The sequence below is a fragment of the Artemia franciscana genome, chromosome 9 (assembly GCF_032884065.1).
Source record: "Artemia franciscana chromosome 9, ASM3288406v1, whole genome shotgun sequence".
Classification (NCBI taxonomy): domain Eukaryota; kingdom Metazoa; phylum Arthropoda; class Branchiopoda; order Anostraca; family Artemiidae; genus Artemia; species Artemia franciscana.
In genome coordinates this window covers 30,398,693-30,425,090 of record NC_088871.1, presented here as the reverse complement: position 1 = coordinate 30,425,090, position 26,398 = coordinate 30,398,693, and the positions used below count along the sequence as shown (strand labels likewise).

Here is a 26,398-nt window from a genome sequence, read left to right as displayed (position 1 = left end):
GTCTAAGCAACCTAGTCTTCTTAAAATTAATTTTCAAACCTATTTTTGCACTCTGAAAAACAAAAATCTTTAAAAATTCATTCATTTTGCTAATATTGTTATCTAGAACACTCAAGTTATCTAATAATCAAATTCTATGAGAGCCTTATCTTACCCTTTGATTCTTTGCTCCCCTAACTTTAACTTCCTTCACTTCTGAATTGTCAAAAAAAAAGAAATCATTCGTTGCTATATAATTTTCTACAACCTGATAATGGTTTAAAACCTTTTTTAGAAGTTCTGCCTATCTCCCTTTAACACTTTCTCATTATTAATAAAGACCCCGTTCCCATCTTTAACTAGAGAAAATCCAGATTGACTACTTCCACCCAATTTCTTAAAATGCCAATGCAATATTTTACTGTTACGCAGTCTGGCTGCATCTCCCAGATCATCGACATTTTTACCCATGACCTTCATTTCACACCTCCTTAGTATATATTTTAATGCTTTCTCTCCGGCTCTTCCTTTTCACTTTTTTCTTATTTGATCCATTGCTCAAAACTTCTTTTTAAACTTCTTATTTTTTTTTTAAGTAGAGATTAGAGTAGTCTGCTCCAGGATGATATGGTGGGGACTTGCAAGGATGATATTGAAGGTAGGGGCCATGGTTATATCGAAGAGTGGAGGGGGAGCCATAGTGCGTAATAGCCTTTGAGGCGCTAAGGGACTCAGCATGCATTGTTGCATAGAGAAGAGAGATTATGTAAGTTATGGGTATTTTATTTTTTTTATAGTACACCTGAGTGAGCTGAACTGAACTTTTTTTGAAGCGTTTTTTTCGTGCATTTTTCTAATTTTCCTGCCAAAGACACCCTCTCATACTTTGAAGAGTATTCTATCCATCGTCTATACTGTCAGGTTTTAAACTCTCCACTTTAATATTCAATTACTCTTTAAAGTTCCTGTCAACTTCTCATTCAGAAGTTTACCGACGTCATAGCTTCTTGGAACGCAGGTACGCTTCCTAGATTATATCTTTATGTAAAGATTGTTCGGCAGCATCTTGAGTAGATACTAACTCTGCCTGCCACGCTACTAAAGGTCTTGTCCTCGTGGAAGCTTTATCACCCTTCCCCCACTGGGGACAGATAAAAACGGTATTTCTTGAGAGAAAACCCCCATACTTTACATTTATATTAGCTCTTGATACTACTAAATCGTTACCTTTACTCTAGTGACTTGTATCAATTTTTCCAGTCTCCAATTTAGAATAACATATAATCAAATAAGTTATCTTTCTTACCATCGCCTGAATACCAGGTTAACTTACGTACCATCTTATGACCAAATTACTTAACAAAAACATGTTTTTTTTAAATGAAAGTAAGGAGCGACATTAGAACTTAAAACGAACAGAAATTACTCCGTATATGAATGGGGCTTTTCTTCCTCAACGACCCGCTCTTTACGCTAAAGTTTGACTCTTTCTCTTAGCTCTACTTTTTTTAAAAGGAAAAAACTTCAGCGTAAAGAGCAGGGCGTTGAGGAAGAAAAGCCCCTTTCATATACGGAGTAATTTCTGTTCGTTTCAAGTTTTAATGTCGCTCCCTACTTTCATTTAATTTTTTTTTATTTTATTTCTGGACGTTTTTTAATTCATGCATATTTTGATCTTGGCTCTCCGCACATAAATTATTAAAATGAAATTTGTATATTAATTTTCTTTTTGGCTAAATGGCTTTCTCTTAGTTTTAATCGGAGGATTTTGAGAAAAAAGGAGAGAGGGAGGAAGCCTAGCTGCCCTCTAATTTTTTGATTACTTAAAAAGGCAACTAGAACTTTTAACTGTTTTACGAACATTTTCATTAGTAAAAAATATACGTAATTTACGAATTAACTAGCGTAACGAACTTCTATATTCGTATGTTTTTATTGCATGTATGAGGGAGTTCACCCCTCGTCGATACCTCGCTCTTTACACTATAGCTTAAATTCTGTCCCAGTCCCTTAAGAATGACCCTTGAATCACAAAGGCCGCAGAATAAATAGTTGAAATTACTAAAAATACTTTCGCGTAAAGAGCGAGGTATTACGAGGAAGTAAACCCCTCATATGCGCAATAATTTCTCCTCGTTTTAAGTTTTAATGCTGCTCCTCACTTTCAGTAGAAAAAACTTTTCATATTTATTTTTTCCTTGATTTTTTAAATAATGCAAAAAAATCCTGCGCCCCCTCCATTGAAAGTCTCTTCCCTAATGAGAAGTTTTTCCATGGAAAGATCCTCCCGCGTAACCCCCCCCCCCCCACCTCAATTCTCCCTCCCAAAGCAAAAAATATCCCCTTGAAAACGTCCGTACGCTTCCCAGAAACCATTACTATATGTAAACACAGGTCAAAGTTTGTAACTTGCAACCCCTCCCAGGGAGACTGCGGGGTAGTAAGTCGTTTCCAAAGACATAGTTATTAGGTTTTTTGACTATGGTGAATAAAATGGCTATCTCAGAATTTTGATCCGGTGACTTTTGGGGAAAATGAGCATGGGAGGGGGCCTAGGTGCCCTCCATTTTTTGGTCACTTATAAAGAGCACTAGAACTTTTAATTTATGTTAGAATGAGCCCTCCCGTGACATTCTAGGACGATTGGGTCGATACGATCACCCCTGGGAAAAAAAAACAAAAAACAATTAAACATGCATCCGTGATTTGTCTTCTGGCAAAAAATGCGAAATTCCATGTTTTTGTAGATAGGAGCTTGAAACTTTGACAGTAGAATTTTCTAATACGCAGAATCTGATGGTGTGATTTTCGTTAAGATTGCATGACTTTTAGGGGGTGTTTTCCCCTATTTTCTAAAATGAGGCAAATTTTCTCAGGCTCAAAACTTTTGATAGGTCAGACTAATTTATTCAGTTATATATTTCTAGTAGTTATAGGTCAGTTATATATTTGAAATCAGCATTAAAATGTGATTTTTTTTATGTAGCTATTGGTATCAAAATTCCATTTTTTAGAGTTTTGGTTACTATTGAGCCGGATCGCTCCTTACTACAGTTCGTTACCACGAACTGTTTGATACTAAACTGGTTATAACTAGATTTTTATGTCTTAAAAAATTGTAGCAACCTATGACCGTTGCTATTTAGGATACGATTTACCCGTTTTCTAACAGCCTAGGCATTAAAATCCACTACTATCTAATTAGTCTAACTAGTGCTTGTCAATAGAAGAAAGAGTAAGCCAAATTTAGGCTGGAAATAAAAATATTATCTATCTAATTTTACTTTCTAATCCATATTTGACAATGCACAAGGTTATTCTTTAATTTAACTAGATTCTTTTTCTAGAAGTTGCACCCCCATCTCAAGCTTGTCTCTACTACTTTTTCTTAAAAGTTATAAGAAATTACGATTTGACAGTTTGTTTTGAAAAATGATAGCCTGATACCTTATAATTCTCAAGTATCAATGCACATTCTCCTAAGTTACCTGTAAACATTGATATTTGAGAAAAATTCCTCGAGAAGTATTGAAACCTTCTGAAAAGTAATAAATCTCTCTTAGGACCTGCTAAAGATCAAATATTAAAAAAAGGCCGCCTTTCAAAGGGATAATAGCAAGGTGCTTCTAAACGTGATTGAAAATAACGCAAGTTAAACCACCAAAGAAAGGCTGAAGAGTCGATCTTCACTTGGTGATATTTGATACTTTTTTTATTTTTGATATTTACTTTATTAATAACACAATTTTTATTTTTGATATTTACTTAATTAATAACACAATTATAACCCTTTACATTTTACATCTACTGCACTGATGGAAAAACATACGTTTTTGTTGGCTTTCAAGATTACTGAAAAAGATTAAAAGTAAACTTTTTTGGGAGTATTTTTTTTTAAATTAAGTAGTTCTTACTCATTTTAATCGGATGAGTCATGCCAAAAGCGGCTAACCTTATAAAAATTAATTGAGACAACTAGTTTTAACAAGCGTAAAAAGAAATAAAGATAGGTTACTGGTGGATATTTTTTAATCATAAAGTTCACAAGTTTTTTTCGTTTTTATTCTTGTTTTAATTGGAAATATAGAGTTACCAAAAATAATTTAGAGGGTTTTCAGATATAAACCGTAAGACTTAAATATCTATTAATTTGTATTCCAGATTTAACGTACTCTTGTTGACTCGAATAGAAGGAAGATTCTCCTGTATTTTATTTTTATTTTTTTTATTATAAGTTGAAATGTTATGCTAAACTTGCTTTTTTCCGCCATGGATTATCAAATCAAAATAGTGGTCCTAAAATATTGTGAGGTGAAATACTCGCTATAGAAGCAGTAGTAGTGGCGTTAGTTGTAATAGTAGTAGCAGTAGCGTGTAAATATTGCCTTATTGTGTCAGTTGATCTTTTCCCTTATCATTTCCTGAAGGTTCCGAATTAATATAATTAGTCATTCGTGAGTTACGCCCTTTTGGCAACCCGTATGCACATACGTGCATTGATTTAGTTCAGCCCTCCCCTTGCTCTGTTGACCTACCACACAAGAAACCAAACTGATTGGGAGAAAAAAAAATTATTCTTTACCAGAAATGAAGTAAATCTACTCCTTATTATTTTTTCAAAAACTTTAGAAACAGGTGATAAAATAGCAATAGGCCCGTAATTATTTGGATTATCTTTACCGCCTTTTTTAAACAACGGTAAAACCTTAGCTACTTTAAGACAAACTGGAAAAAGACCATTTTTCATGCAAGAATTAAAAATAAATAAAAGCGGCTGACTAAGTACTTCAGCTAATTCTTTAAACAGAGAAGTCGACATACTGTCACATCCTATCGAAAATCCATTTTTCAGACTAGTAACAGCTATTTGAAATTCCAAGAACTGGATAGAGTACTAAAAATAGTCTTGTCTAATTTATTTGGAATATATTTTCTATGATATTGGTCCCATCAGAAATTTGATCCACCAGATCACGTCCAATTTTCTAAAAATGGTTAGCAAATGCTTCTGCCATTACTCTGTCATCCGTTATTTTAACTCCTTCATTAGATGTAATATGGGATGGAATATTTCTTGTTTTGACATTATTTATTCTTTCATTTATTATTTTCCATGTTTTCCGCGGTGAATCCCATTCACGAAATTTCTTTTGACAATATGTAGCTTCTGCCTCTCTGAGAACAAAAGTTGACCGATTTTTATATTTTTTAAAGTTTCCAATATTAATTTCATTTTGATACTGCATCTCTACCTTATATAATCTATTTTTTTCTTTTATACTATTTAACAAGCTTTGAGTAACCCATGGCTTACGAGGTAAATCCTGATTTTTTCTTAATACCAAAGGACATACTCGGTCAAATATTTGGTTAAACTTACTATAAAATAAAGTAATTGCCTGATTTGGGTCTTCAGTATTAAACAGATCACTCCACTCTAGATCTCTTATTTTTATTTTCATCTCATCTATTTTTTTCTGGTTAAATACCCTCTTATAAATTTTATTTGGTCTCTTTTCACGCTCCATTCCTGATGCAGGGAAGTCAGAAACAACAACACAATGATCAGACGTATCATTTTAAATAATATGGGTATCAAAGCAATTTTGCGATATGAAAATGATATCATCAAGAGTTGCATGGTTATCACAAATTCTAGACGGTAGTAAGCAATTAGGTAACAAACCATGCAAAAATGAAATGTTCAAAAATGCCATTCCCTTATTAGATGTCACAGCATTATGACGCATTAAATGAACATTAAAATCTCCCGTTACATAAAATGGATGGTGTTGTTGGGTGAGAGCATCTAGCAATGACTCATATTGTCTTGAAAACTCTTGAAGACTAGACGATGGTGGCCGATATACTACAGTTACCAAAAACGTATTTCTTCCATCATTCAATTCTACTACACAACTCTCAAATAGCATCTCAACATTCCAAATCATAAAATCATTGCGTAAAGAAGATGTAAAGTCATCTCGTATAAAAATACCTACTCCTCCCCTCCTGATCTTTTTGCGACTAACACCGAAAAATCGATAATTTTCATAACGTTGAAATGTATTATTTTCGTCAAGGAATGTTTCACTAACTCCTAACACATCTGTTGAAGATACTCTAAAAAATTCATACTAAAAATTTAGGCTGCTATTTAGTCCTCTACAATTCCAAAATGACATTCGTTTTATATGATTATTTAATGGTGGAAGATCATGAATACATAAATATTTATTTGAAAGGGACTTGAAAAATATTCAAATCCATCATAATCCAAATTCAATAATAATTTCGCATCGTATGTCAGTGAGCCAATGTAAAGACAAAAAGAGGAAAGAAAAGTAAAGAAGAAGCGAAAAAAGACAAATATTTGGAAAATAAGAACAATGAAAAATAAAATAGAAATAAGAATAACAATAGCAACAAAAAAGAAAAGGAAAAAAAGAAGAACATAATCTCTTCTTGGCTTCATATCTATTTCAGCTATTATTCGTATCACCATATGAAGGCGAGCGCAATTTAACATGGATACATGAGCTAGATCATAGGCCAACTACAGTCGTAAATCCAATAAATAAATCATAAGTACTCATGATAAACTATAAATTCACTAAAAAAAAAAAAAAAAAAAAAAAAAAAAAAAAAAAAAAATACTAAGCGACTATTTCTATCTTTCAGGACTATCTATCACTTACAGGACTTTATGCCACTTAGGCTTTACTTTTTCTTCATTATCAAGTAAGTACAATACAGGTGCGACCACTAGATGGATCCAAGCACTAATTCCCCTTGCTTTAAATTCTTTTTGATTGATTCTAAGGGAATTGCGAATGTCACAAACTCCTTTTGTCACATTATCTGTCATCAAACAGTTCGTGGTAACGAACTGTAGTAAGGAGCGACCCGGCTCAATAGTAACGAAAACTCTAAAAAATGCAATTTTGATACCAATAGCTACATCAAAAGAATCATATTTTAATGTTGATTTTAAATATATAAGTTTCATCAAGTTTAGTCTTACCCATCAAAAGTTACGAGCCTGAGAAAATTTGCCTTATTTTAGAAAATAGGAGAAAACGCCCCCTAAAAGTCATAGAATCTTAACGAAAATCACACCATCAGATTCAGCATATCAGAGAACCCTATAGTAGAAGTTTCAAGCTCCTATCTACAAAAACGTATAATTTTTATTTTTTGCCAGAAGGCAGATCACGGATGCGTGTTTATTTATTTATTTGTTTGTTGTTTATTTTTTGTTTTTTTTTCAGGGGTGATCGTATCGACCCAGTGGTCCTAGAATCTTACGGGAGGGCTCATTCTAACAGAAATGAAAAGTTCTAGTGCCCTTTTTAAGTGACCAAAAAAATCGGAGGGCACCTAGGCCCCCTCCCACGCTAATTATTTTCCCAAAGCCAACGAATCGAAATTTTGAGATATACATTTTATTCAGCGTAGTCGAAAAACCTTATAACTATGTCTTTGGGGACGACTTACTCCACCACAGCCCCGTGGGAGGGGCTACAAGTTACAAACTTTGACCAGTGCTTACATATAGTAATACTTATTGGGAAGTGTACAGACGTTTTCAGGGGGATGTTTTGGTTGGGGGGAGGGATTTACAAGAGGGGGATATGTTGGGGGAACTTTCCATCGAGGAATTGGTCATGAGGAGTGAAAATTTCCATGAAGGGAGCGCAGTATTTTCTAGCATTATTAAGAAGAAAAAAAACAATGAAAAAATAAAAACGAAATTTTTTTTCAATTGGAAGTAAGGAGCAGCTTTAAAACTGAAAACTAACAGAAATTATTATGCATATGAGGGGCTCACCTCCTCCTAATACCTCTCTCTTTACGCTAAAGTATTTTTAGTGATTTCAACTATTTATTCTACGGCTTTTGTGATTCAGGAGTCATTCTTAATGAATTGGGACAAAATTTAATCTTTAGTGTAAAGAGCGAGGTACTGACGAGGGGGTGAACGCCTCATATATGTAATAAATACATGAGATTACAAAAGTTCGTTACGTAAGCTAATTTATAAGTTACGTTTATCTTTTACTAATAAAAACATTCGTAAGAAATTAGAAGTTCTAATTGCCTTTTAAAGTAACCAAAAAATCGCAGGGCAACTAGGCTTCCTCCGCCGTTCCTTTTTTTCTCAAAATCATTCGATCAAAACTATGAGAAAGCCATTTAGCCAAAAAATAAAAATAAACTTGCAAATTTCGTGTTAATTATTCCTCTGCGGAGAGCCAAAATCAAAACATGCATTGATTCAAAAACGTTCAGAAATTAAATAAAAAAAACAAGTTTTTTTTACTGAAAGTAAGGAGCGACATTAAAACTTAAAACGAACAGAAATTACTTCGTATATGAAAGGGGCTGCTTCCTCATCAACGCCCCGCTCTTTACGCTAAACTTTTTTACTGTTTTAAAAAGCAGAGTTGAGAGAAAGAGTCAAACTTTAGCGTAAAGAGCGGGGCGTTAATGAGGAAGCAGTCCCTTTCATATAGGAAGTAATTTCTGTTCGCTTTAAGTTTTAATGTCGCTTCTTACTTTCAGCTAAAAAAGCTTGTTTTTTTTATTTAATATAGATATAAAGGGATTTACGTCCGGCTCCTCTTTCGAACGGGTTTTCACGTAATTTCTTGTTTCCCTGAAGCATACAGAATTTGTCCTTATCATCCTGAAGCTGGATTCTGATAAATCTATCCGTGAACTCAAGTAGCTCAAATCGGATATTAAATCCAAAGTGGGAAAGTAAGGTATCAACATGGTCTTTAGCCCTTGATTTAGATTCACTTTTAATGTTCCATATAATAACATTCCTTCTTCTATTCATATTTTCTAACACCAGGACTCTAGATGCTATTTCACCGAAACTAGGCTCCTTTTCAATTTGGTTTCATAATGCCGATATTTCCTGCTTGATAATAGATAATTCATTTTCTTGGCCCGTTCTTGCTAATTCTAGATTTTCGACGCGAAATTTTAGGGACTCTAAACCAGATTTAATGTCAACGATTTCCATTTTTTGTTCTAAATCATCATTTTTAGTTGCTTCGACCATTTCAAGGATTTTATCTAACTTTGAGATGTTAATAGTCGACTCTGTGGATCCTCTTGAATCCTCTAAATCACTTTGTCTTGATCGCTTCCCGCTTTTCTTAACCATGTTTATTTTCAATAATGTTTAGAATTTTCAAAAAATAGATAAACGAACGCCCAAGATAATTCACATCTAATTTTGTACAGCGCTCGCAAAAATGATGCTATTACTCCGAATTCATTGAAAAAATATCAAAGAATTTACTTGTCAGAGTGAATCCGGCTCAAAATTGTATTGTGCAAATACAGATGTTCACTGAATGAATGTTAGTTCAGTACTGAACTAACATTCATTCAATGAATGCCTTCTTATATGCCTGGGCGGCATATAAGTTACATATAGCGTGGGTGATTTATAAACTTCGGAGGGGGCTCATTGGATTGACAATCAGAGATTTCAGGCCTCTTCTTAAAATTCAGAGTGATCAGATGGTGGATACCCCCCTCCACACGTCGGATTTTCCAGAAATTCATCCGATGGAAATTACGAGATAATTATTTGCTGCCGTAGAAACTTGAAAAGAGCTGATTCGATTGGAAATTGAAAGATCTAATGCCTTTTTAGCAGTCGAACGTGATTTGAGGGAAACAAAACCCTTCCTCCGTTGTCCACCATCTCCCCAAAGACATTTAATCAAAAGTCTAACATAGTCATTTTTATCAAAGTAATTAAAAGGTCCAGATATTGTGTCTCTGAGGATGACAACCCCCCCCCCAGCCCTCAGGACAATGGTTGTGAGCTATGTCCTGAGGGCATATGGGGTATATATAGAAAGGGTGATCGTGTAATCTTTGGAAGGGGCTCATTGTAGTGTTTATCAGAAGTTCTAGTGCCCTTTTTAAGGCTCATGGTGATCAGAGGGTGGATACCCCCCACATACCTGGTATTTTCCCGAAATGTATGTGATAGAAATTTTGAGATGGCTATTTGTAGAAACTTCGATAAGAGCTCATTCAATTGTAAACTGAAAAGGCTAGTGCCATTTTTAATAGTTGAAAATGATTGGAGGGCAACTAACCCTCCTCCCATGCCCACCATTTCACCAAACGCATCCGATCAAAATTTTAAAATTGCCATTTTGTTCAAAGTAATTGAAAGGTCCAGAAATTATATATTTGAGGATGACCTTCCCCCATAGGCCTCAGAGCAAGGGTTGTAAGTTATGACGTGGGTGCACATAAGGTTTATACAGAAAGGGTGATCGTATAAACAGTGGAGTGGGCTCATTGAATTGATAATCAGAAATTCTAGAATTCTGTTTAAGTTTGAGAGTGATTGAAGGGTAGATACCCCCCCCCCACACCTCGTATTTTCTTGAAAAGCATCTGACAGAAATTTTGAGATTGCCATTTTTTGTCGTAGAAACTTCGAAAAAGGCTCATTCGATCGAAAATTGAAAGGGCTAGATCCCTTTTTATTGGTCAACATAAATTGGGGGGGTGATAATCCCACCCCCAGGCCAATTTATTTCCTAAGCACATTTAATCAAAATTTTGAGATAGCCATTTTGTTCAGCATAGCTGAAAGGTCCGGAAATTTTGTCTTCAATGGGAAAATGAACGCAAAACAGATATTTTTGGTTAAAATACATAAGACATAAAGGTTTGTTCTAAAATAAGATTCATAACTGGTAACTATATATAATAGCTATTATATTAAGAAATTTATATTTTTTTATGTACTCTATTACTGAAATTTCGAGATAGCCAATTATTCAAAAGCAGTCCGAAGATCAAATAGCAATGCCTTTGGGGTTATTACAATTTCCAAGAGTCTAGGGGCCAGGGCTGAAGTTATTTCCCGGGGGCATATAAGCTTTTTATGGAAGGCGTTTTTGTTTGAGCTTAAAAGAAGCTCATTTGATTGGAAATGTATAGTTCTAGTTCCCTTTTAAAATTCGCAGTTGATGTAGGGCAACTAGCCCCCCCTCCTGACAGCCTTTTTTCCCCAACGCATCCAATCAAAATTGTGAGATATAGATTTTGTTCAAATTGTCCAAAGAGCGTATAACACTGGTTTTAAGGTGGACAAAACCCTCCAGAGCCCAGACGCAAGGGTTGTAAGTTATGCTTCGGACATATGAGGTCTCATGGAACAGATGGCCGTATAAACTTCGAATCGGATTTGGCTCATTCAATTTGAAATCGGAAGATCTATTGTCCTTTTTAAGAATCAAAAGTGAAAGGAGGACAACCATCTTCCCCTCCCCTAGTTCTATCATTTCCCAGAACAAATCCAATCAAAATTTTAAGAGAACTAATAGCATTATGGAAAGATCCAGTAATTATGTCTTTGGGGATGTAGCCTCACCGCATTATCAATTTATGTTATGTCAACTTGTATCATTAATTTAGACCTATGCGGGTAAGTTGCAGGTGATTTTGAACTACCCAGAAGGCACAATACTACCACTACAGTTAATGTAACTAATGACACTAAATGTATGAATCTTTTAGGGAACGTTTAGGAGTTTCAATTAAAGGAAAAACTTGTATGCATGTAGGTTTTCAAAAGGTAAACAAGCAATATTTTAGGCAACACCAAACTAAAATAGCTAGAAACATCATTAAAACATTTAGAAGATATTATTCAATTCAAAATTAAAAGCCCTGGTTCCTTTTTTCAGAGTAAGAAGAGATTGGAGGGCGAGCAGCCCATCTCTCAAGCCCATTCATTTTCCAAGTGCATCCAGTCAAAACTTTGAAACAGCCATTTTGTTAAGGATTGTGGAACAGTCCAGCAAAAATGTCTTTAGGAATATTAGGCATGTCAACCCCCCACAGTTATTCAATAGGCCCATTATGCTTTACAACTAAATGTTGCTTTAAAATCAGTCAAAAGGCATTATGTTTATGGTTGCCAATAAGACACCTCAGCAATATATCGAGAACGACTGGGGGTATTAAATCGAAACTTTTGGGAATACTACTTCTGCTCTTACAATTTAAATAAATAAGTAGAGTGTAAGTGTATCCAGGTTGTCAAAGAGCATAGATAGAATCTTTTGGGAATGATACTTAAGTTTTATTTTTGAGGTCAACTTCAGAAGCTATAAAATTAAATTAAGAAATACTATTTGTGTCAGGATTAAGAATTGTTGAAACAGTCTCTCCAACATGCAGATACCAAATATAGATTCGTATTGAAGAAAACTGAAAAGATATAAAACATAATATTTTAAACCAAAAAAACTAGGTCAATAAAAACGAACAGAAAGTAGCCTAAAAAACTTTTTCCACAAATCAAGTTTTTCGAAGAAAAGTAAGGAGCTTCATTAAGCCAAGAAGAGCAAAAATAAAGACAAATGACCTTCCAAGCGTAAAAATACCACAAATCACTATTAATAAATAAATAAAATCAAAACAAACAGAAACTACGATAAAGAGCTGAGTCAAACGCAAAAATTAGCATATGTAAAGCTGATAATCCCCATACCTTCTCAAGACCAGAACAAAATTTGCGCTTTACTGAATACAAAATACGTTTGAAATGTTTTCACTTTTCTTACTTTCATAAAAAAAATCAAATCTTTATTAATCATCTGCGTAGGTCAATTAAACTGACAACTCACAGTCATTTGTTATTTGTTTTTTTTTTTTTTTTTTTTTTTTTTCAGTAAAGTGCAAACTGTGTTTTGAGCAAAAACCTGTTTTGTGGAAAACGTTTTTTAAATTTATTTTACATTATATAAGAGACAATATGCACTACATACAAGTTTGCGTGCGTAAACTACTATGCAGGTATATCTTATTTAAATATTTAACATATAGAGAGGACCCTACAAAAAATTCAATCGGGCCATGAACCTACTTGATCTTGCCCTGGAGGGCTAGTTCACCTTTCGTCACTTTTGACTCTCAAAAGGGATCTAAAACTTTCTATCAAATGAGCACTCTTCAATAAAAAACTTATATGCCCCCGAGGCATAACATACAACCCTTGTCCCGAGGCTCTGGAGGGTTGTGTCAACCACGAAGGCTTTGTTATATGGTCTTTGGCCTATTTTTGAACCAAAAGGCTATTTAAAAAGATCTATTGGATGCTTTTGGGGAAAATAGGACGTGGGAGGGGGGGGCTAGTTGTTCTCCGATCACTTTGATTCTTAAAATCGATCAAGAACTTCTGATTTCCAATCAAACGATTCCCCTCGGAAGCTCATACAGCCATCCCTTCCATAAGAACATTAAATGTTAATAATAGTCAACTACTACTACTACTACTAATAATAACTCACTGCAGCACCAAGCCGCCTGAGGCCAACGCAGCTCCGCACGCTCCTCCTCCAACCTAATCTATATAAAGCCTCCATCTTTACACCCTCCCAGGAAGTTCCCATTTCCTTTAAATCTTTATTTATGACATCCTCCCAACCCAGACAAGGACGACTTGCTTTCCGTGTAGCCCCAGACGGTTGGCCAAAAAGGACAATCTTCGGTAATCTGTCATCCTTCATCCGTAGAACGTGGCCTAACCATCTCAACCTTTCTTTCATTATAGCCCCAGAAAGTGGGATTGAACCACACTTTACGTACAACCTAATGTTTGAAATACGGTCAGTCAGCCGGGTTCTCAGAACAATCCGTAGGCAATTTCTCTGGAAAACATCTAGTAAATTTTCCTCTGCTTTTCGGAGTGCCCATGCTTCAGAGCCATATTTGACCACTGTCATCACTGTAGCTTCCAATATTCTAATCTTGGTTTGTAGACTTATCTTTCTATTCTTCCATACTTTTTTTAACTTTGAAAAAACACCCTGAGCCTTAGCAATTCTATTTTTAAGATCTTCACTGCTCCCACCATATTTACTAATAATACTACCAAGGTAACTGAAGCTCCCAACCTGATCAATCTTTTCGTTACCTAATGTCACCTGTTCATCTTCACTTATTCCTAGCCTTAGTGACTTAGTCTTTTTAACATTAGTTTTCAAGTCTATTTTAGCACCCTGAACTCGTAAAACCTCTAAAAATTCGTTCATTTTGCTCACACTTTCATCTAATATGCTTAAATCATCAGCATAATCTAAGTCCAGGAGCGTTCTTCCTCGCCATTTGATTCTATGGTCTCCAATTGCCTTTCCTGTGCTCCTTAAGACGAAGTCCATCAAAATGATCCATATAAAGGGGATAGAACACAACCCTGCTTAACTCACGATTTAATACAAAACCAAATGCTAACCTCATTTCCTACCTTAACGGCAGCAGTATTATTCTCATACATAGCGCAAATCACTTTAATGTATTTTTCAGGTATACCATATAACGACAAGACCTTTGTTAACGCTGTTCTATCAACAGAATCGAAAGCTTGCTCATAATCGATAAAACTGAGGACCAAAGGTGTTTGACAACGAAGGGACTTCTCAATTATTAACCTAAGAGTGAAAACATGGTCAACACATCCTCTACCTTTTCTAAAACCGCATTGTTCTTCCCTTAAAACTTTGTCTACAACATGTCTCAGTCTAAAAAGTATCATATTACTCAGTAATTTGCTACCTACAGAGACCAGACTAATGCCTCGATAATTACGACACTCAATCTTGTCACCTTTCGTATACAGTGGTTTAATTAAGGTTTTCCTAAAATCATTGGGTACTTCCCCTTTTTCAAAAATCATGTTTATAATCTTCAGTAGCTTATTTCTAACCTCAGAGCCACCATATTTAAGAAACTTATTAATCATACTATCAGCACCTGGGGCCTTATTATTTTTTAATCCTTTTAGTACTGTCGCCAATTCTTCCTCACTAAACAAATCTTCCTTCACATCCAAGGTATCACAAACTTTTTCATTTTCATCTATATCTTTTCCTGCAACTGTATCTCGGTTTAGCACATTCTCAAAATGTTCCACCCATCTTTCTTTAACTTTTTCCTTATCACTAATTGTGGCCCCATTTCTATGTTTAACTGGGACTAGTCCGGGTTGGCTACTCCCTTTCAATTTATTAACATGCCAATATAATAGTTTACTATTATGCCGTCTAGCCGCATCTTCCAGATCTTCAGCAATTTTATCCATCGCCTCCACTTCACATCTCCTTAGTTCATATTTTAATGCATTCTCCACTTTCTTTACATTCCTTTTGTTTTCATACGACCTATCACTCAGATAATTCTTATACAAACCCCTTCTACTCTCTATTAAACCTAAAGCTTTTTCACTAATATTCCTAGTTGCAGTCTTAGCACTCTTCCCTAGGACACCATCAGCAACTTCACAAATTGTTTTTCTGAAATTATTCCATCCATCTTCCACATTGTCAAATTTTAAACTCTCAAGTTTATTACTCAACTGTTCCTGGAATTTTTTTTCTCAAATTTTCATCCTGAAGTCTACCGACATCATAACTTTCCGGGAGGGAGCTACCCTTCCGAAATTTCAGCTTTAAATTAACCTTAGACACTACTAGATGGTGATCTTTACTTTTAACATCAATAACGGCACTCCTATACACCCTAGTATCTTGTATTGATCCTGCTAGTCTTCTGTTTACAATAACATAATCAGTTAGGTTTGCTGTCTTACCATCACGTGAATACCATGTCAACTTATGGGCTATTTTGTGACCAAACACCATATTGGTTATAACTAGGTTGTTATACCTACAAAATTGCAAAAGCCTATAGCCATTACTGTTTTCTTTTCCTACACCAAATTTACCTAGGCTAGGATACCATCTATCCCTATTACCAACCTGGGCATTAAAATCTCTTAGCAAAAACACCATATTTCTACCTGGTACCCTGTCTATTTGCTCCTGTAACTGTAAGTAAAATTCATCTGAGTCACTAGTATCTCCATCAGTTGGTACAATGGGGGCATATACTACTATAACTGATACCCTAAAGTTTTTAGTCATAAAATGAGCAATTAGTATTCTAGTATTAATACCTTCCCAGCCTAAACAAGACTTAGCAGCTTCCTTATTCATCATGAGCCCTACTCCCTGTCTATGTACCCCATCCTTCCTGCCTGAGTAAACAAATTCTATATCACCTAATTTCATGCTTCCTACCCCTGGGAAATGAGTTTTTGAAACTTCTAATAAATCCAGTTCAAACCGTCTGAATTCGTCAGTCAAATGTCGATGCGATATTCATTTTTTAACGTCGTAACATTCCAAGTTCCAATTTTCATGTTCTTTAAATCTTTGAAATTATTTTGGCCTCAAGAAAAGCAGTGATCCCGGATACCAGTGCAGGATGGGGACCAACATATCTTCTCAAGTCTACACCGAAGCGCTTAAGCCGGCTTAGAACCGGACAACAAGAAGTCCCTGGGACCTCCAGTAAGTTGGAGGCTTTGTGCAATCCTGGGTCCATCTTGGTCACAACATGGTTTTCAGCACTTAACGATGCTCTTCTATCAACAAGAGTCGAAATCCTGCACAGACAGTCCCAAGCCCATTACCTCCGACTCATTATATATTCATGCCTACATATATTATGCTACTATGGGAAGGCAGCCCATAGTAGATAAATTAGCTAGGAAGAGGTTTTTCAGCCCGAAAACGCCCATCAAAACAAACCAAGCCCAGAAAAATATCCGATAATCAGAATCCCGTACGAGTGCTATGTAACTAGCATAACTTATAGCCCGTGCCCTGAGGACTGTGGAGGGGGGGTAGTCATTAGTCATCCCAAACGATAATTACTGGACCCTTCAACAATGATGAACAAAATGCCTATCTTAAAATTTTCATTGGATGTGTTTGGGGAAATGATGGGGCTGCGGCTGGTTGCCTTCCAATCAGTTTTGACTCTTAAAAAAGGCACTAGAACTTATAACTTCCACTCCTTCTATACGAAGTGCCTTGGTCAGAAAAAAAATAATACATTGTGCCCACATCACTCTTTACTCTGTGTCCAAGGGGCAAGGGTTCAATCCCAGTTGTGACCAGTTATTTAGTTTGGGACGGGGGTCAGTGGCGTGACTCTGTGAGCTCAGCCAGAGTTGACCCAGCTCTAAATGGGTACCTGGAGAAATCTGGGGAAGGTAAGCAGGAAGGGTGTGTGAAAGCACAGGGTGGCAGGCCCCCAACCCCCCATTACACTTCCTGGCTGAAGGGTCATGAAACGAAGATCAGCACCGCCGGTTTGGACCTTAAGGGTCTAGTGCCGTTTTACTTACTTACGTTTTTTTACTTAATTTTTTATTCATACATTCTTCCTAGTTAATGTATATAAAACTAAACGTTAAATCGTCTGTTGATTTGTCAGTTTAAAAAATCGCTTCAACAAACTTAGCAGATGGTTTCAAAAGTTACCGATGATCATCCTAAAATTTTTATTTGGGCATCAAATTTCCACGCGTTGAATGAAATACAATCAAAATGAAAAGTTTTATTCTAAAGCTTATATTTGCAATATTCTAAGAAAATTGCCTAGTTCAACGAAAATTGCCCCTGTAATTCTTAGTGGTATTGTGATTTTTTTATTTTTCTTTTGTTGGTGATTTTTGAACAGACACACACCACATTCTTTGAAAGGCACATCGTTTTCAGTACAGCACAAATGACACTCAATTATTTTAGAGGGTACGGGGGCGGGGAAGGTGGTACCATTTACATTTGAAATAGTTCTAATTTGTAAACTTTGATTAGTTTTGTAATTTTATTTTGTAGTCTTGTTGTTGCTGATGTTATGACAGTAAAACCACTCTACCCAAAATATGGACCATTGTTAGTAGTGTGAACGGTGGCACTGGCATTTAGGGCTCGAAGGGCTGTGTCCCCTCTCATATCTCCAACATTTTCTGGTCTTTCTAATTTTACTTGAAGCTTTGTATTAATTCCTGTTTATTTTGGATTTTAAATTTTATTATTATTTTATATTTTGACGAGATTATTCATTTAAATTTATGTTCGTTTTAGGCTTAACTTATTAATTCATAAGAATTTCTTTTCGTTTGGTGTTTAACTTATTACGTGACTATTATCGCTTGTTTTAAGTTTTAATATTGCTCTTTCTAAGTTCACCTCTTATCAAAGACATTTATTTTTTATCAATTTTAAGAACGATGCATGTCAGTTAATCTTATTCCGATAAATTATCATTTTACTGAAGATAGTATTGTCTCTAATTAATTTGTTTCATTATAATCTCTAGCCATTTCTCAGCGACCTATGACCCTTTCATTCCGGAAAAAGGTTAATTGGCTACCTGACAGCTCTATTAAGCCCATCCAGCGTTATTTGGTAAGCTGTAAATATTGGAAATTTATTATTAGTATTAATTGAAAAAACAAGAGGTTTCTAGTTTAATGAAGATAGATATCTATGGCACCTGTTTAAGAAACTCCTTTTTTGGTAGGGCACTGATGAGTCAATCCATAGAAAAAGATCGACTTATATAATGATTACATAAAAAAAACTAGTTTTTTTAACTGAAAGTAAGGAGCGACATTAAAACTTAAAACGAACAGAAATTACTCCGTATATGAAATGGATTGTCCCCTCCGCAATCCCTCGCTCTTTACGCTAAAGCTTTTAATTGTTTTAAAAAACAGAATTGTGGCAAAGAGTCAAACTTTAGCGTAAAGAGCGAGGGATTGCGGAGGGGACAATCCATTTCATATACGGAGTAATTTCTGTTCGTTTTAAGTTTTAATGTCACTCCTTACTTTCAGTTAAAAAAACTTTTTTTTTCTATGTAATTTCTGAACGTTCTTGAATTAATGCATGTTTGATTTTGACTCTCCATACGTAAATTATTAAAATGAAATTTGCATATTAATTCCTATTTTGGCTAAATGGCTTTCTCTTAGTTTTGATCAGACGATTTTGAGAAATAAGGGATGGGGAAGGAGGCCTAGTTGCCATGCACTTTTTCGGTTACATAAAAAGGCAACTATTAATTTTAATTTTTAACGAATTTTTTTATTAGCAAAAAATATACGTAACTTTAGAATTAACTTACGTAACAAACTTTTATATTCTTTAATTTTTATTATGTATATGAGGGGGTTTGTACCCTCGTTAATACCTCGTTCTTTACACTAAATCGTAAGTTTTGTCCCAATTCTTTAAGAATGACCCCTGAATCAGAAAGGCCGTAGAATAAATAGTTGAAATTACTAAAAATATTATAGCATAAAGAGCGAGGTATTTATCTCCTCCTAAATACCTCTCTCTTTATGCTAAGTAGTTTTAGAGCCCCTCATATGCGTAATAATCTCTGCTCGTTTTAAGTTTCAATGCTACTCTTTTCTTTCAATTGAAAAAAACTTTTCCATGTTTATTTTTTCATTGTTTTTTTATAGTAATTATAGAAAATCCTGCGCCCTTTTCATTGAATTTCTGTTCCCCCATGACATATTTCTCCAAGGAAAGATCCTCCCACATATCCCCCTCCCCAAAACCCCACCCCCAAAACCAAAAAAATCCCCTGAAAACGACTGTACACTTCCCAATAACATTATTATATGTAAACACTGGTCAAAGTTTGTAACTTGCAGCCCCTCCCCCAGGGACTGTGGGGGAGTAAGTCATTCCCAAAGACATAGTTATTAAGGTTTTTGACTATTCGGAACAAAACAGATATCTCAAAATTTTGATCTGTCGACTTTGGAGAAAAAATGAGCGTGGGAGGGGGCCTAGGTGCCCTCCAATTTTTTCGGTCACTTAAAAAGGGCACTAAAACTTTTCATTTCCGTTAGAATGAGCCCTCTTGCAACATTCTAGGACCACTGGTCGATATGATGACCCCTGGGAAAAAAAAAAAAAAAAAAAACAACAAATAAACACGCACCCGTGATTTGTCTTCTGGCAAAAAATACGAAATTCCACATTTTTGTAGATAGGAGCTTGAAAATTTTGCTATAGGGTTCTCTGATACGCCAAATGCGATGGTGTGATTTTCGTTAAGATTCTATGACTTTTAGAGGGTGTTTTTCCCTATTTTCTAAAATAAGGTAATTTTTTTCAGGCTCGTAACTTTTGATGACAAAAACTAAATTTGATGAAACTTATATATTTAAAATCATTTTAGTATCAAAATTCCGTTTTTTAGAGTTTCGTTTACTATTGAGCCGGGTCGCTCCTTACTACAGTTCGTTACCACGAACTGTTTGAAAATAAGGTTGATTAGTGTTTTTTATTGTCTGATTTTGTAAACACGAATAAACAGAAAAATAAAAAATTGAGACAGGTTAACCCTTCACAGCAGTTGATCTATTACCGATAATGAAGTAGTATAGGAAGTTTCTCTCGTGTAAATCTAACATGGACGTTTGAATTCTGTTTTGTGACTGCAGTCAATCAAATTTAATGTAATCTATAGATCAAACGGGATTATGAGACATCAAATTGCATTCAATTTTATATTTTCTCTCAAAATATTCCAATATAAGATTATCAATAAAGGACACGTTATTCGTAAAACCACAAATTGGCTCTTGCAGTTCTCAATAGTAGGTATGGCAATAGACGCCTTCTGTATAGCTCTTTCCAATTTGTTTTAAATGGACATTTCTAATTTTTGTAGTCAAACTGTATTACTTAAAAGACATGCTATTGGAATGAAACCCCTTACTCCAAATTTTCAAGAATAAAATGAGGATTTAAGGAAACATTTTCTTGTTCTAACAGCTATCGTGATTGTATATTTAGAGCAACTGTAGTTTTACACAACTCTTTGTGCTTTATTTTTATTTCTGTTTTGCCGAAGAGGAATAAATAAGAGTCAAGGAAGATACTATGGTAAAAGAGGGCCTCCATTTTGGCACTAAAAGAATACCCGTGGTCTGTAGTTATTTTAGTTAAAACGTTGAAATAAGCATAAACAAAAAAGGAAATACCTAATCCCACTGACAATCCAGCTTTATGCTATTGTAAACTATATGATTCAGATGCACTGCTTAATAGTCAGCTAGTATATAATGTTTTCTATCGCTGCTACACATATTTTACTATCACGAAGTAATAGCTATAATTTTATAATTATAGTCATTTATAACGCCTAAGTAATGGAAATCAGCGCTGCCACGCCTGAAAATCCTACTTGCCGTTTTCATGATTCTGAGACTGTCCTCGAAACTCAGAAGATCAACAGAGGGGATGCAATAGATCAGGAGGATGCCACACTGTAGTTAAACACACATCACCTTACTTACTCACATTTTGACAATGAGCAAAATAAAAATTTTCATTGCAACTGTTCTTGAGAACAGCTTATAGGGCTTTGGGAAATATCTTAGAGGCATTAAGTTTCCATGCTCGAACTTTAGGAAGGACAGCGACAATATATTAAGCTCTATGTTTCGTTTCAGGTGTTCTTGAGAACAGCTTAAAAGGCTTTGGGAAATATCTTAGAGACATTAAGTTTCCATGCTTGAACTTTAGGAAGAACAGCGACAATATATTAAGCTCTATTTTTCGTTGCAAGTGTTCTTGAGAACAGTTTAAAGGGCTTTGTGAAATATCTTACAGGCATTAAGTTTCCATGCTCAAACTTTAGGAAGAACAGCGACAATATGTTAAGCTCTATTTTTCGTTGCAAGTGTTCTTGAGAACAGTTTAAAGGGCTTTGTGAAATATCTTACAGGCATTAAGTTTCCATGCTCGAACTTTAGGAAGGACAGCGACAATATATTAAGCTCTATTTTTCGTTGCAAGTGTTCTTGAGAACAGTTTAAAGGGCTTTGTGAAATATCTTACAGGCATTAAGTTTCCATGCTCAAACTTTAGGAAGGACAGCGACAATATATTAAGCTCTATTTATGCAGCCCTAATTCTTATCAGATTGCTGAGTATTTGAACTTTATTCAATTACGTCATTTGAACTTCTTAACAGTGGAGGGGTAATATCCAAAGATTTGGCCAGGGGTATCGTCTAGGGTGGAAGAAGAACCGTATGAAAATGATCACCATCCATTTTATGATAATCAGAAACTTAGGGGACAGGTACAGCTTTCTAAATCTCTTTAAAATGATTTACTCTAGACGCCATGAAGAATCAGAGGCAGCGCTCCAGCGCTACCTAAGTAATGAGCTATATTTCCTCAATGTATTACTTCTCCCTTGCCACTTTCTATGGAAGGGAGGGGGTCTTAGAAACTTTGTGGATTGAGACAAAACTTACTAGGGTTAATCAAAAGGCAGACAATACAGGATAGGCCTTTTGGTGCCATCTTTTTAATAATAGAGTAAAACAACGTAATTTATTTTCTGTGCCTTCGCTAGTAGCTTAAATGGCTAGTTAAGGAGTTCTTTTGTTTATTTTGGTATATTAACCGCAGACGCAATCAGTGCCACTAGCAGATGATATTGACAATTTTCTCCCGAATTCATAACCATCATCAAGAATTTCACAATATGAAGTATAAGATCTTGAACTTTAAAGCAAATAAAAAGATGAAAAATCATTTTGCTAAAAAAAAAGCGACTTTCACATGTAATTAGCAAATGATTTAAGTTTTTCCAAATGAAAATAAAAAATGACAGTAAAACTTAAGACGAAAAGTAACTATTCAGCATATACAAGTACGGTTATCGCTCCGAAATTCATATTTTCTTTCCACCAAAAGTCTTAAACTGAATAAAGGAAATAGTTATTCCTCTGAAAAAAAAACAACAATGAAGGCCCTTCGGACCCTAATTTTATAGGTACTGAATTCTGTCCAAGATGTAAGTTTCAAAAAAATACAATGTATATACTTTTTTTTAAATATGCTTTACGCATAGTGTTTCATTCTTGTTTTCATTTTGTTAAAAAAAAAATAGAATACTATTGGGTATAATATTTGTAAAATTTTATTTTCAAAAAGACATAATAACTGTTTTATCCCTTATGTTGTAGCCTATATGGTTCTGTATATATATAATGGGCTTTTATCCATAGATTTGGCCCTTTCCCCTGGGGGCCCAAGCTTTCATTTGATTCCAGAAAATAAGTTGTATACTGCAAACTACTGGATATTTATCTTTGGCCAGCTAATTAGAAAAGGACAGGAACTAGTTATTCATGAATTATTAAGAAAAAGTTTTGAAACGAATCATAAGGCTAAGGGAAAAAAGGCTAATAGGAGGTAATCTGCAATATGGTGCAGAACTAAAGTCTGGCCATGAGGCAGCTCCAGCCAGACCTTTTATCCAGAAAAAAACTTACCTTGTGTTGTCCAAGTTTTCTTACGGTACAGGTAAACACTGCTTCTCTTCCTTGTATCACAGTTATATTTTTCATATGTGAGCCAAATTCTGGCCCCCCAAAGTTATCCAAATAATCTGCTGAAAAATAAAGACAAGTTTTCCAGTAAAAAAATTATGATCTAGTTAGTAATAAAATAATTCCAACTTCTTTTATTTTTCGTTATACAGAAAGAATCACAGTCCGTCCCTTTTCTAAGGAATAAGAAAATTAATAGTTCAGGGATATATTATACAATATATTATAATATAATATATTACAATTTACTTTTTGCTATAGGTTCAAACTGATTATTTCATTATCATCTTCTTTTCCTTTTTAATTAGCTTAAAACACTTTTTCAAAAAAAAGGTTTCTATAAAGCAATGTAAAAAGCGATATCGAGCCTCTTCTTAGTCTAACATTATGAAGTTAGTCACATTATATTATTCAGTTAGAAAACAATTCTTACTACATAATATGCAGAATAATTATACCTGAAACACTGGCATGCAGACCCGCTGTACTTCAACCCCACCCCCTAATATGGAAATATATAGCCCAAATTTGTTTCTGAAGTATTATATTTTATTACATTTTATTACAACTTAATTACAAATCTAAAGTTTTAGTGTCCTTTTTAAGGGCAACAATTGGGTAACGTAACGTCTCTTTAAACCAGCCTGTGCAGCTGTTCACCTCTTCCCTGGTCTCAGTTGGCATCAGATCAAGATTTCTAGACGGCCTATTGTAATGAAAAAACACCTAAAAATGTGCCAAAAGGTCAATATTACGTACGTAATCTCAGGGGAAAGGGGCTCAAACTATGCAAGCAGCCGATATACAACAGAGGTTTCATAGATACAGTTACATATTGTTAAATTTAGATTCGTGTAAGAACTTTGGTGTTCTAAAGGAATATAAAGCTTTAAACAAACTACCCGTTTTGAACCTTCACCCAATCTTCCAAATTAACAAGTCTCAATTTAGTACCTGTTAATTATTCAAATTCATTTAGATTGAAGTATTACTTTCCGATACAAAAAAAAACACAATTACATTTTTCTCAAATAGTGCTTGATTTCTAGAGCAGATGTCATAGAAACTTGGTAAATGACTAAATAATTAAAAATCATAATCTATAGCGCTCTATTTGAGGGCCAAAAGCGACGACAGGGTATTCCAACCATCCTTTACTATTCCCTAGGCATAGAAGAGTGACAAATAGGGCAGGTTCCAAAATTCATTAAAGTCAATTTAATTGTAACGAGTGAAAGATCCTAATAGGTTGCCTTTGGAGGTGACATGATACGTCTTAACCATGGGAATAATCCTCAAATTATATCTATATATAACTAGTATAAACGGTATAGTTCATGGATCACACCTTATTGAAACCGAAACCAGAAGAAGATATCCAATCTGCGTTACAGAAGCCACAAAATTAAAGCTTTTCTATCCAAGCCCACTTGATTCCCATCTAGCACTAAATTCAAAATATAAGTATGTACCTTTTTGACTCACTGACGACTGACTCATCTCGACTATCATATGACTATCATGACTCACAGATGACTCACTATCTTCCAGGATTCACTTGGGACCTAAATGTCGAACGATCCCAGAATTTCTTTTGGAACGGTTTTAAATGATTCAATGTTTACCATTGAAACCTCAACAGGATTGAAGTTCAGAACATTTGAACACAATTTTTTGTTTTGAAACAAATAAAAGTGCATTTTGTTGAAATAATGATTGTGCACAGATTACGATCAATATAATCACGGTTTCTCGGGTCTGAACCTTATCACTCCCTTACCCATAGCTATACAAGTGTAGACGCATCGCACCACTTTTAATCTGTGCTTGTTCGAACACTGACTAGGAAATGCCCTTACGTAATTGTCAGATGGCTGTCCTAAACCAAAACACGGTAAGTATAAATTCCGTCCATTGTTTTGACCATGTACCTAAATTAAAGAATCAAAATGGTCCTCGTCTGAATAACAATTCGTCTGTACAGTTGAATTGCCCAATGCAATTCCCCTGTGACAAAGATGCCTTATCCTTTCCCAATATCATGAGTATAATAGTTTTGTAATATTTTCGACTCATCGAGCAGTACTGATCATTTGGGGATTATAACAGGAGGGGTTTATCTAGCCCCATGGGTCCTAAGCTTTCATCCGAAGCTCCCCATTCCCCCTCAAAAAACTTCGTAGAGATATATGTTTTAATTGATACTATAAATTAATTAATCTATAGTACTTGGAATTCACATTAAAGGCAGATTCTTTTGATGTATACACTGCTGTAGACAGTCCATTTTTTCAGATTCTAATGAGAGGGTGGCTCTTTGCTTACCATATACCATCATAATCATAAACGGTTCGACCCTTCTCAGCTTAAATTTGAGCAAAAAATTGCCAACTGTCTATTTCTTAAGACGTTTTCTTTTTGCTTTTTTTCCTCTTTTTTGCACAATCGGTTACAACCAAGGTTTTAGCCTAGATATTATTTCATGCAAGTACAATCTGTTCAAGATATTTCTGAAGTTGATACCATTTTTTTTCGCTTTTTCAATGCTTCCGACTTTTTCTTTTTCGAAAAAAAATAAGCGTAATAATTTTCAAATTGGCTTCTTTTCACTTTACAATTTCTTGAGGACAAAGTTTTAAGCTGACTTTTTATCAAACTCACCGTGATTTTAGACTTTAATTTCATTTTTTATGTTTAAAAGTGAACTAATAGTTTGGTCTCTTTTTCAGTAATCCATTTTATTTCCATTATATAGATTCACCAAACAAGTGGATTCTGATGAGCAAAAGATTACGTAGATAATAGTAATTCACGGTTGAATTCGAAGTATTTCTAATGTTTACACTATATAGAATTCATTCCAAAGTAGATTCAGTTTATTTAAATGTCGGGACAAAAGAAAGTGTTTATTTAATATTTCACAATGCTAAACAGTTGATTCATGTAATCATCCACTTGGCGCCCTAACGCCAAAGAATTTCAAACGTAAAAACTACAAACAAACCTTTTGTCAAGTATCCGTCGCTTAACATGAGTGTAATCAAAACAAAGTAAATCCTGTCTTCTATGTATCCTCTTTTCATCCTAGAAAAGACGTTGATCGATCACTTTATTAACAGCTCAATTAGATCTTACTAAA

At 34.8% G+C, this 26,398-nt stretch overlaps 2 protein-coding genes across 5 annotated transcripts in view; both read right to left on the bottom strand.

Annotated features, from left to right (window-relative positions):
* LOC136031263 (uncharacterized) overlaps window positions 1–26,398 on the bottom strand; it is a 437,122-nt gene that overhangs the window by 293,106 nt on the left and 117,618 nt on the right. The gene's annotated exons all lie outside the window — the stretch shown is intronic.
* Window positions 1–26,398, bottom strand: part of LOC136031264 (lachesin-like) — a 113,857-nt gene that overhangs the window by 80,671 nt on the left and 6,788 nt on the right. For 2 of the 4 annotated variants that reach the window (XM_065710695.1, XM_065710692.1), the window contains exons 2-3: window positions 26,264–26,343; window positions 23,203–23,321 (exon numbers count right to left, since the gene is read on the bottom strand). In XM_065710695.1, the coding sequence (XP_065566767.1) occupies window positions 23,203–23,321; window positions 26,264–26,342 (198 nt within the window). In that variant the 5' untranslated portion in view covers window position 26,343. The remainder of the gene's footprint in view (window positions 1–23,202; window positions 23,322–26,263; window positions 26,344–26,398) is intronic. The other 2 variants (XM_065710693.1, XM_065710694.1) reach the window with 2 other exon arrangements.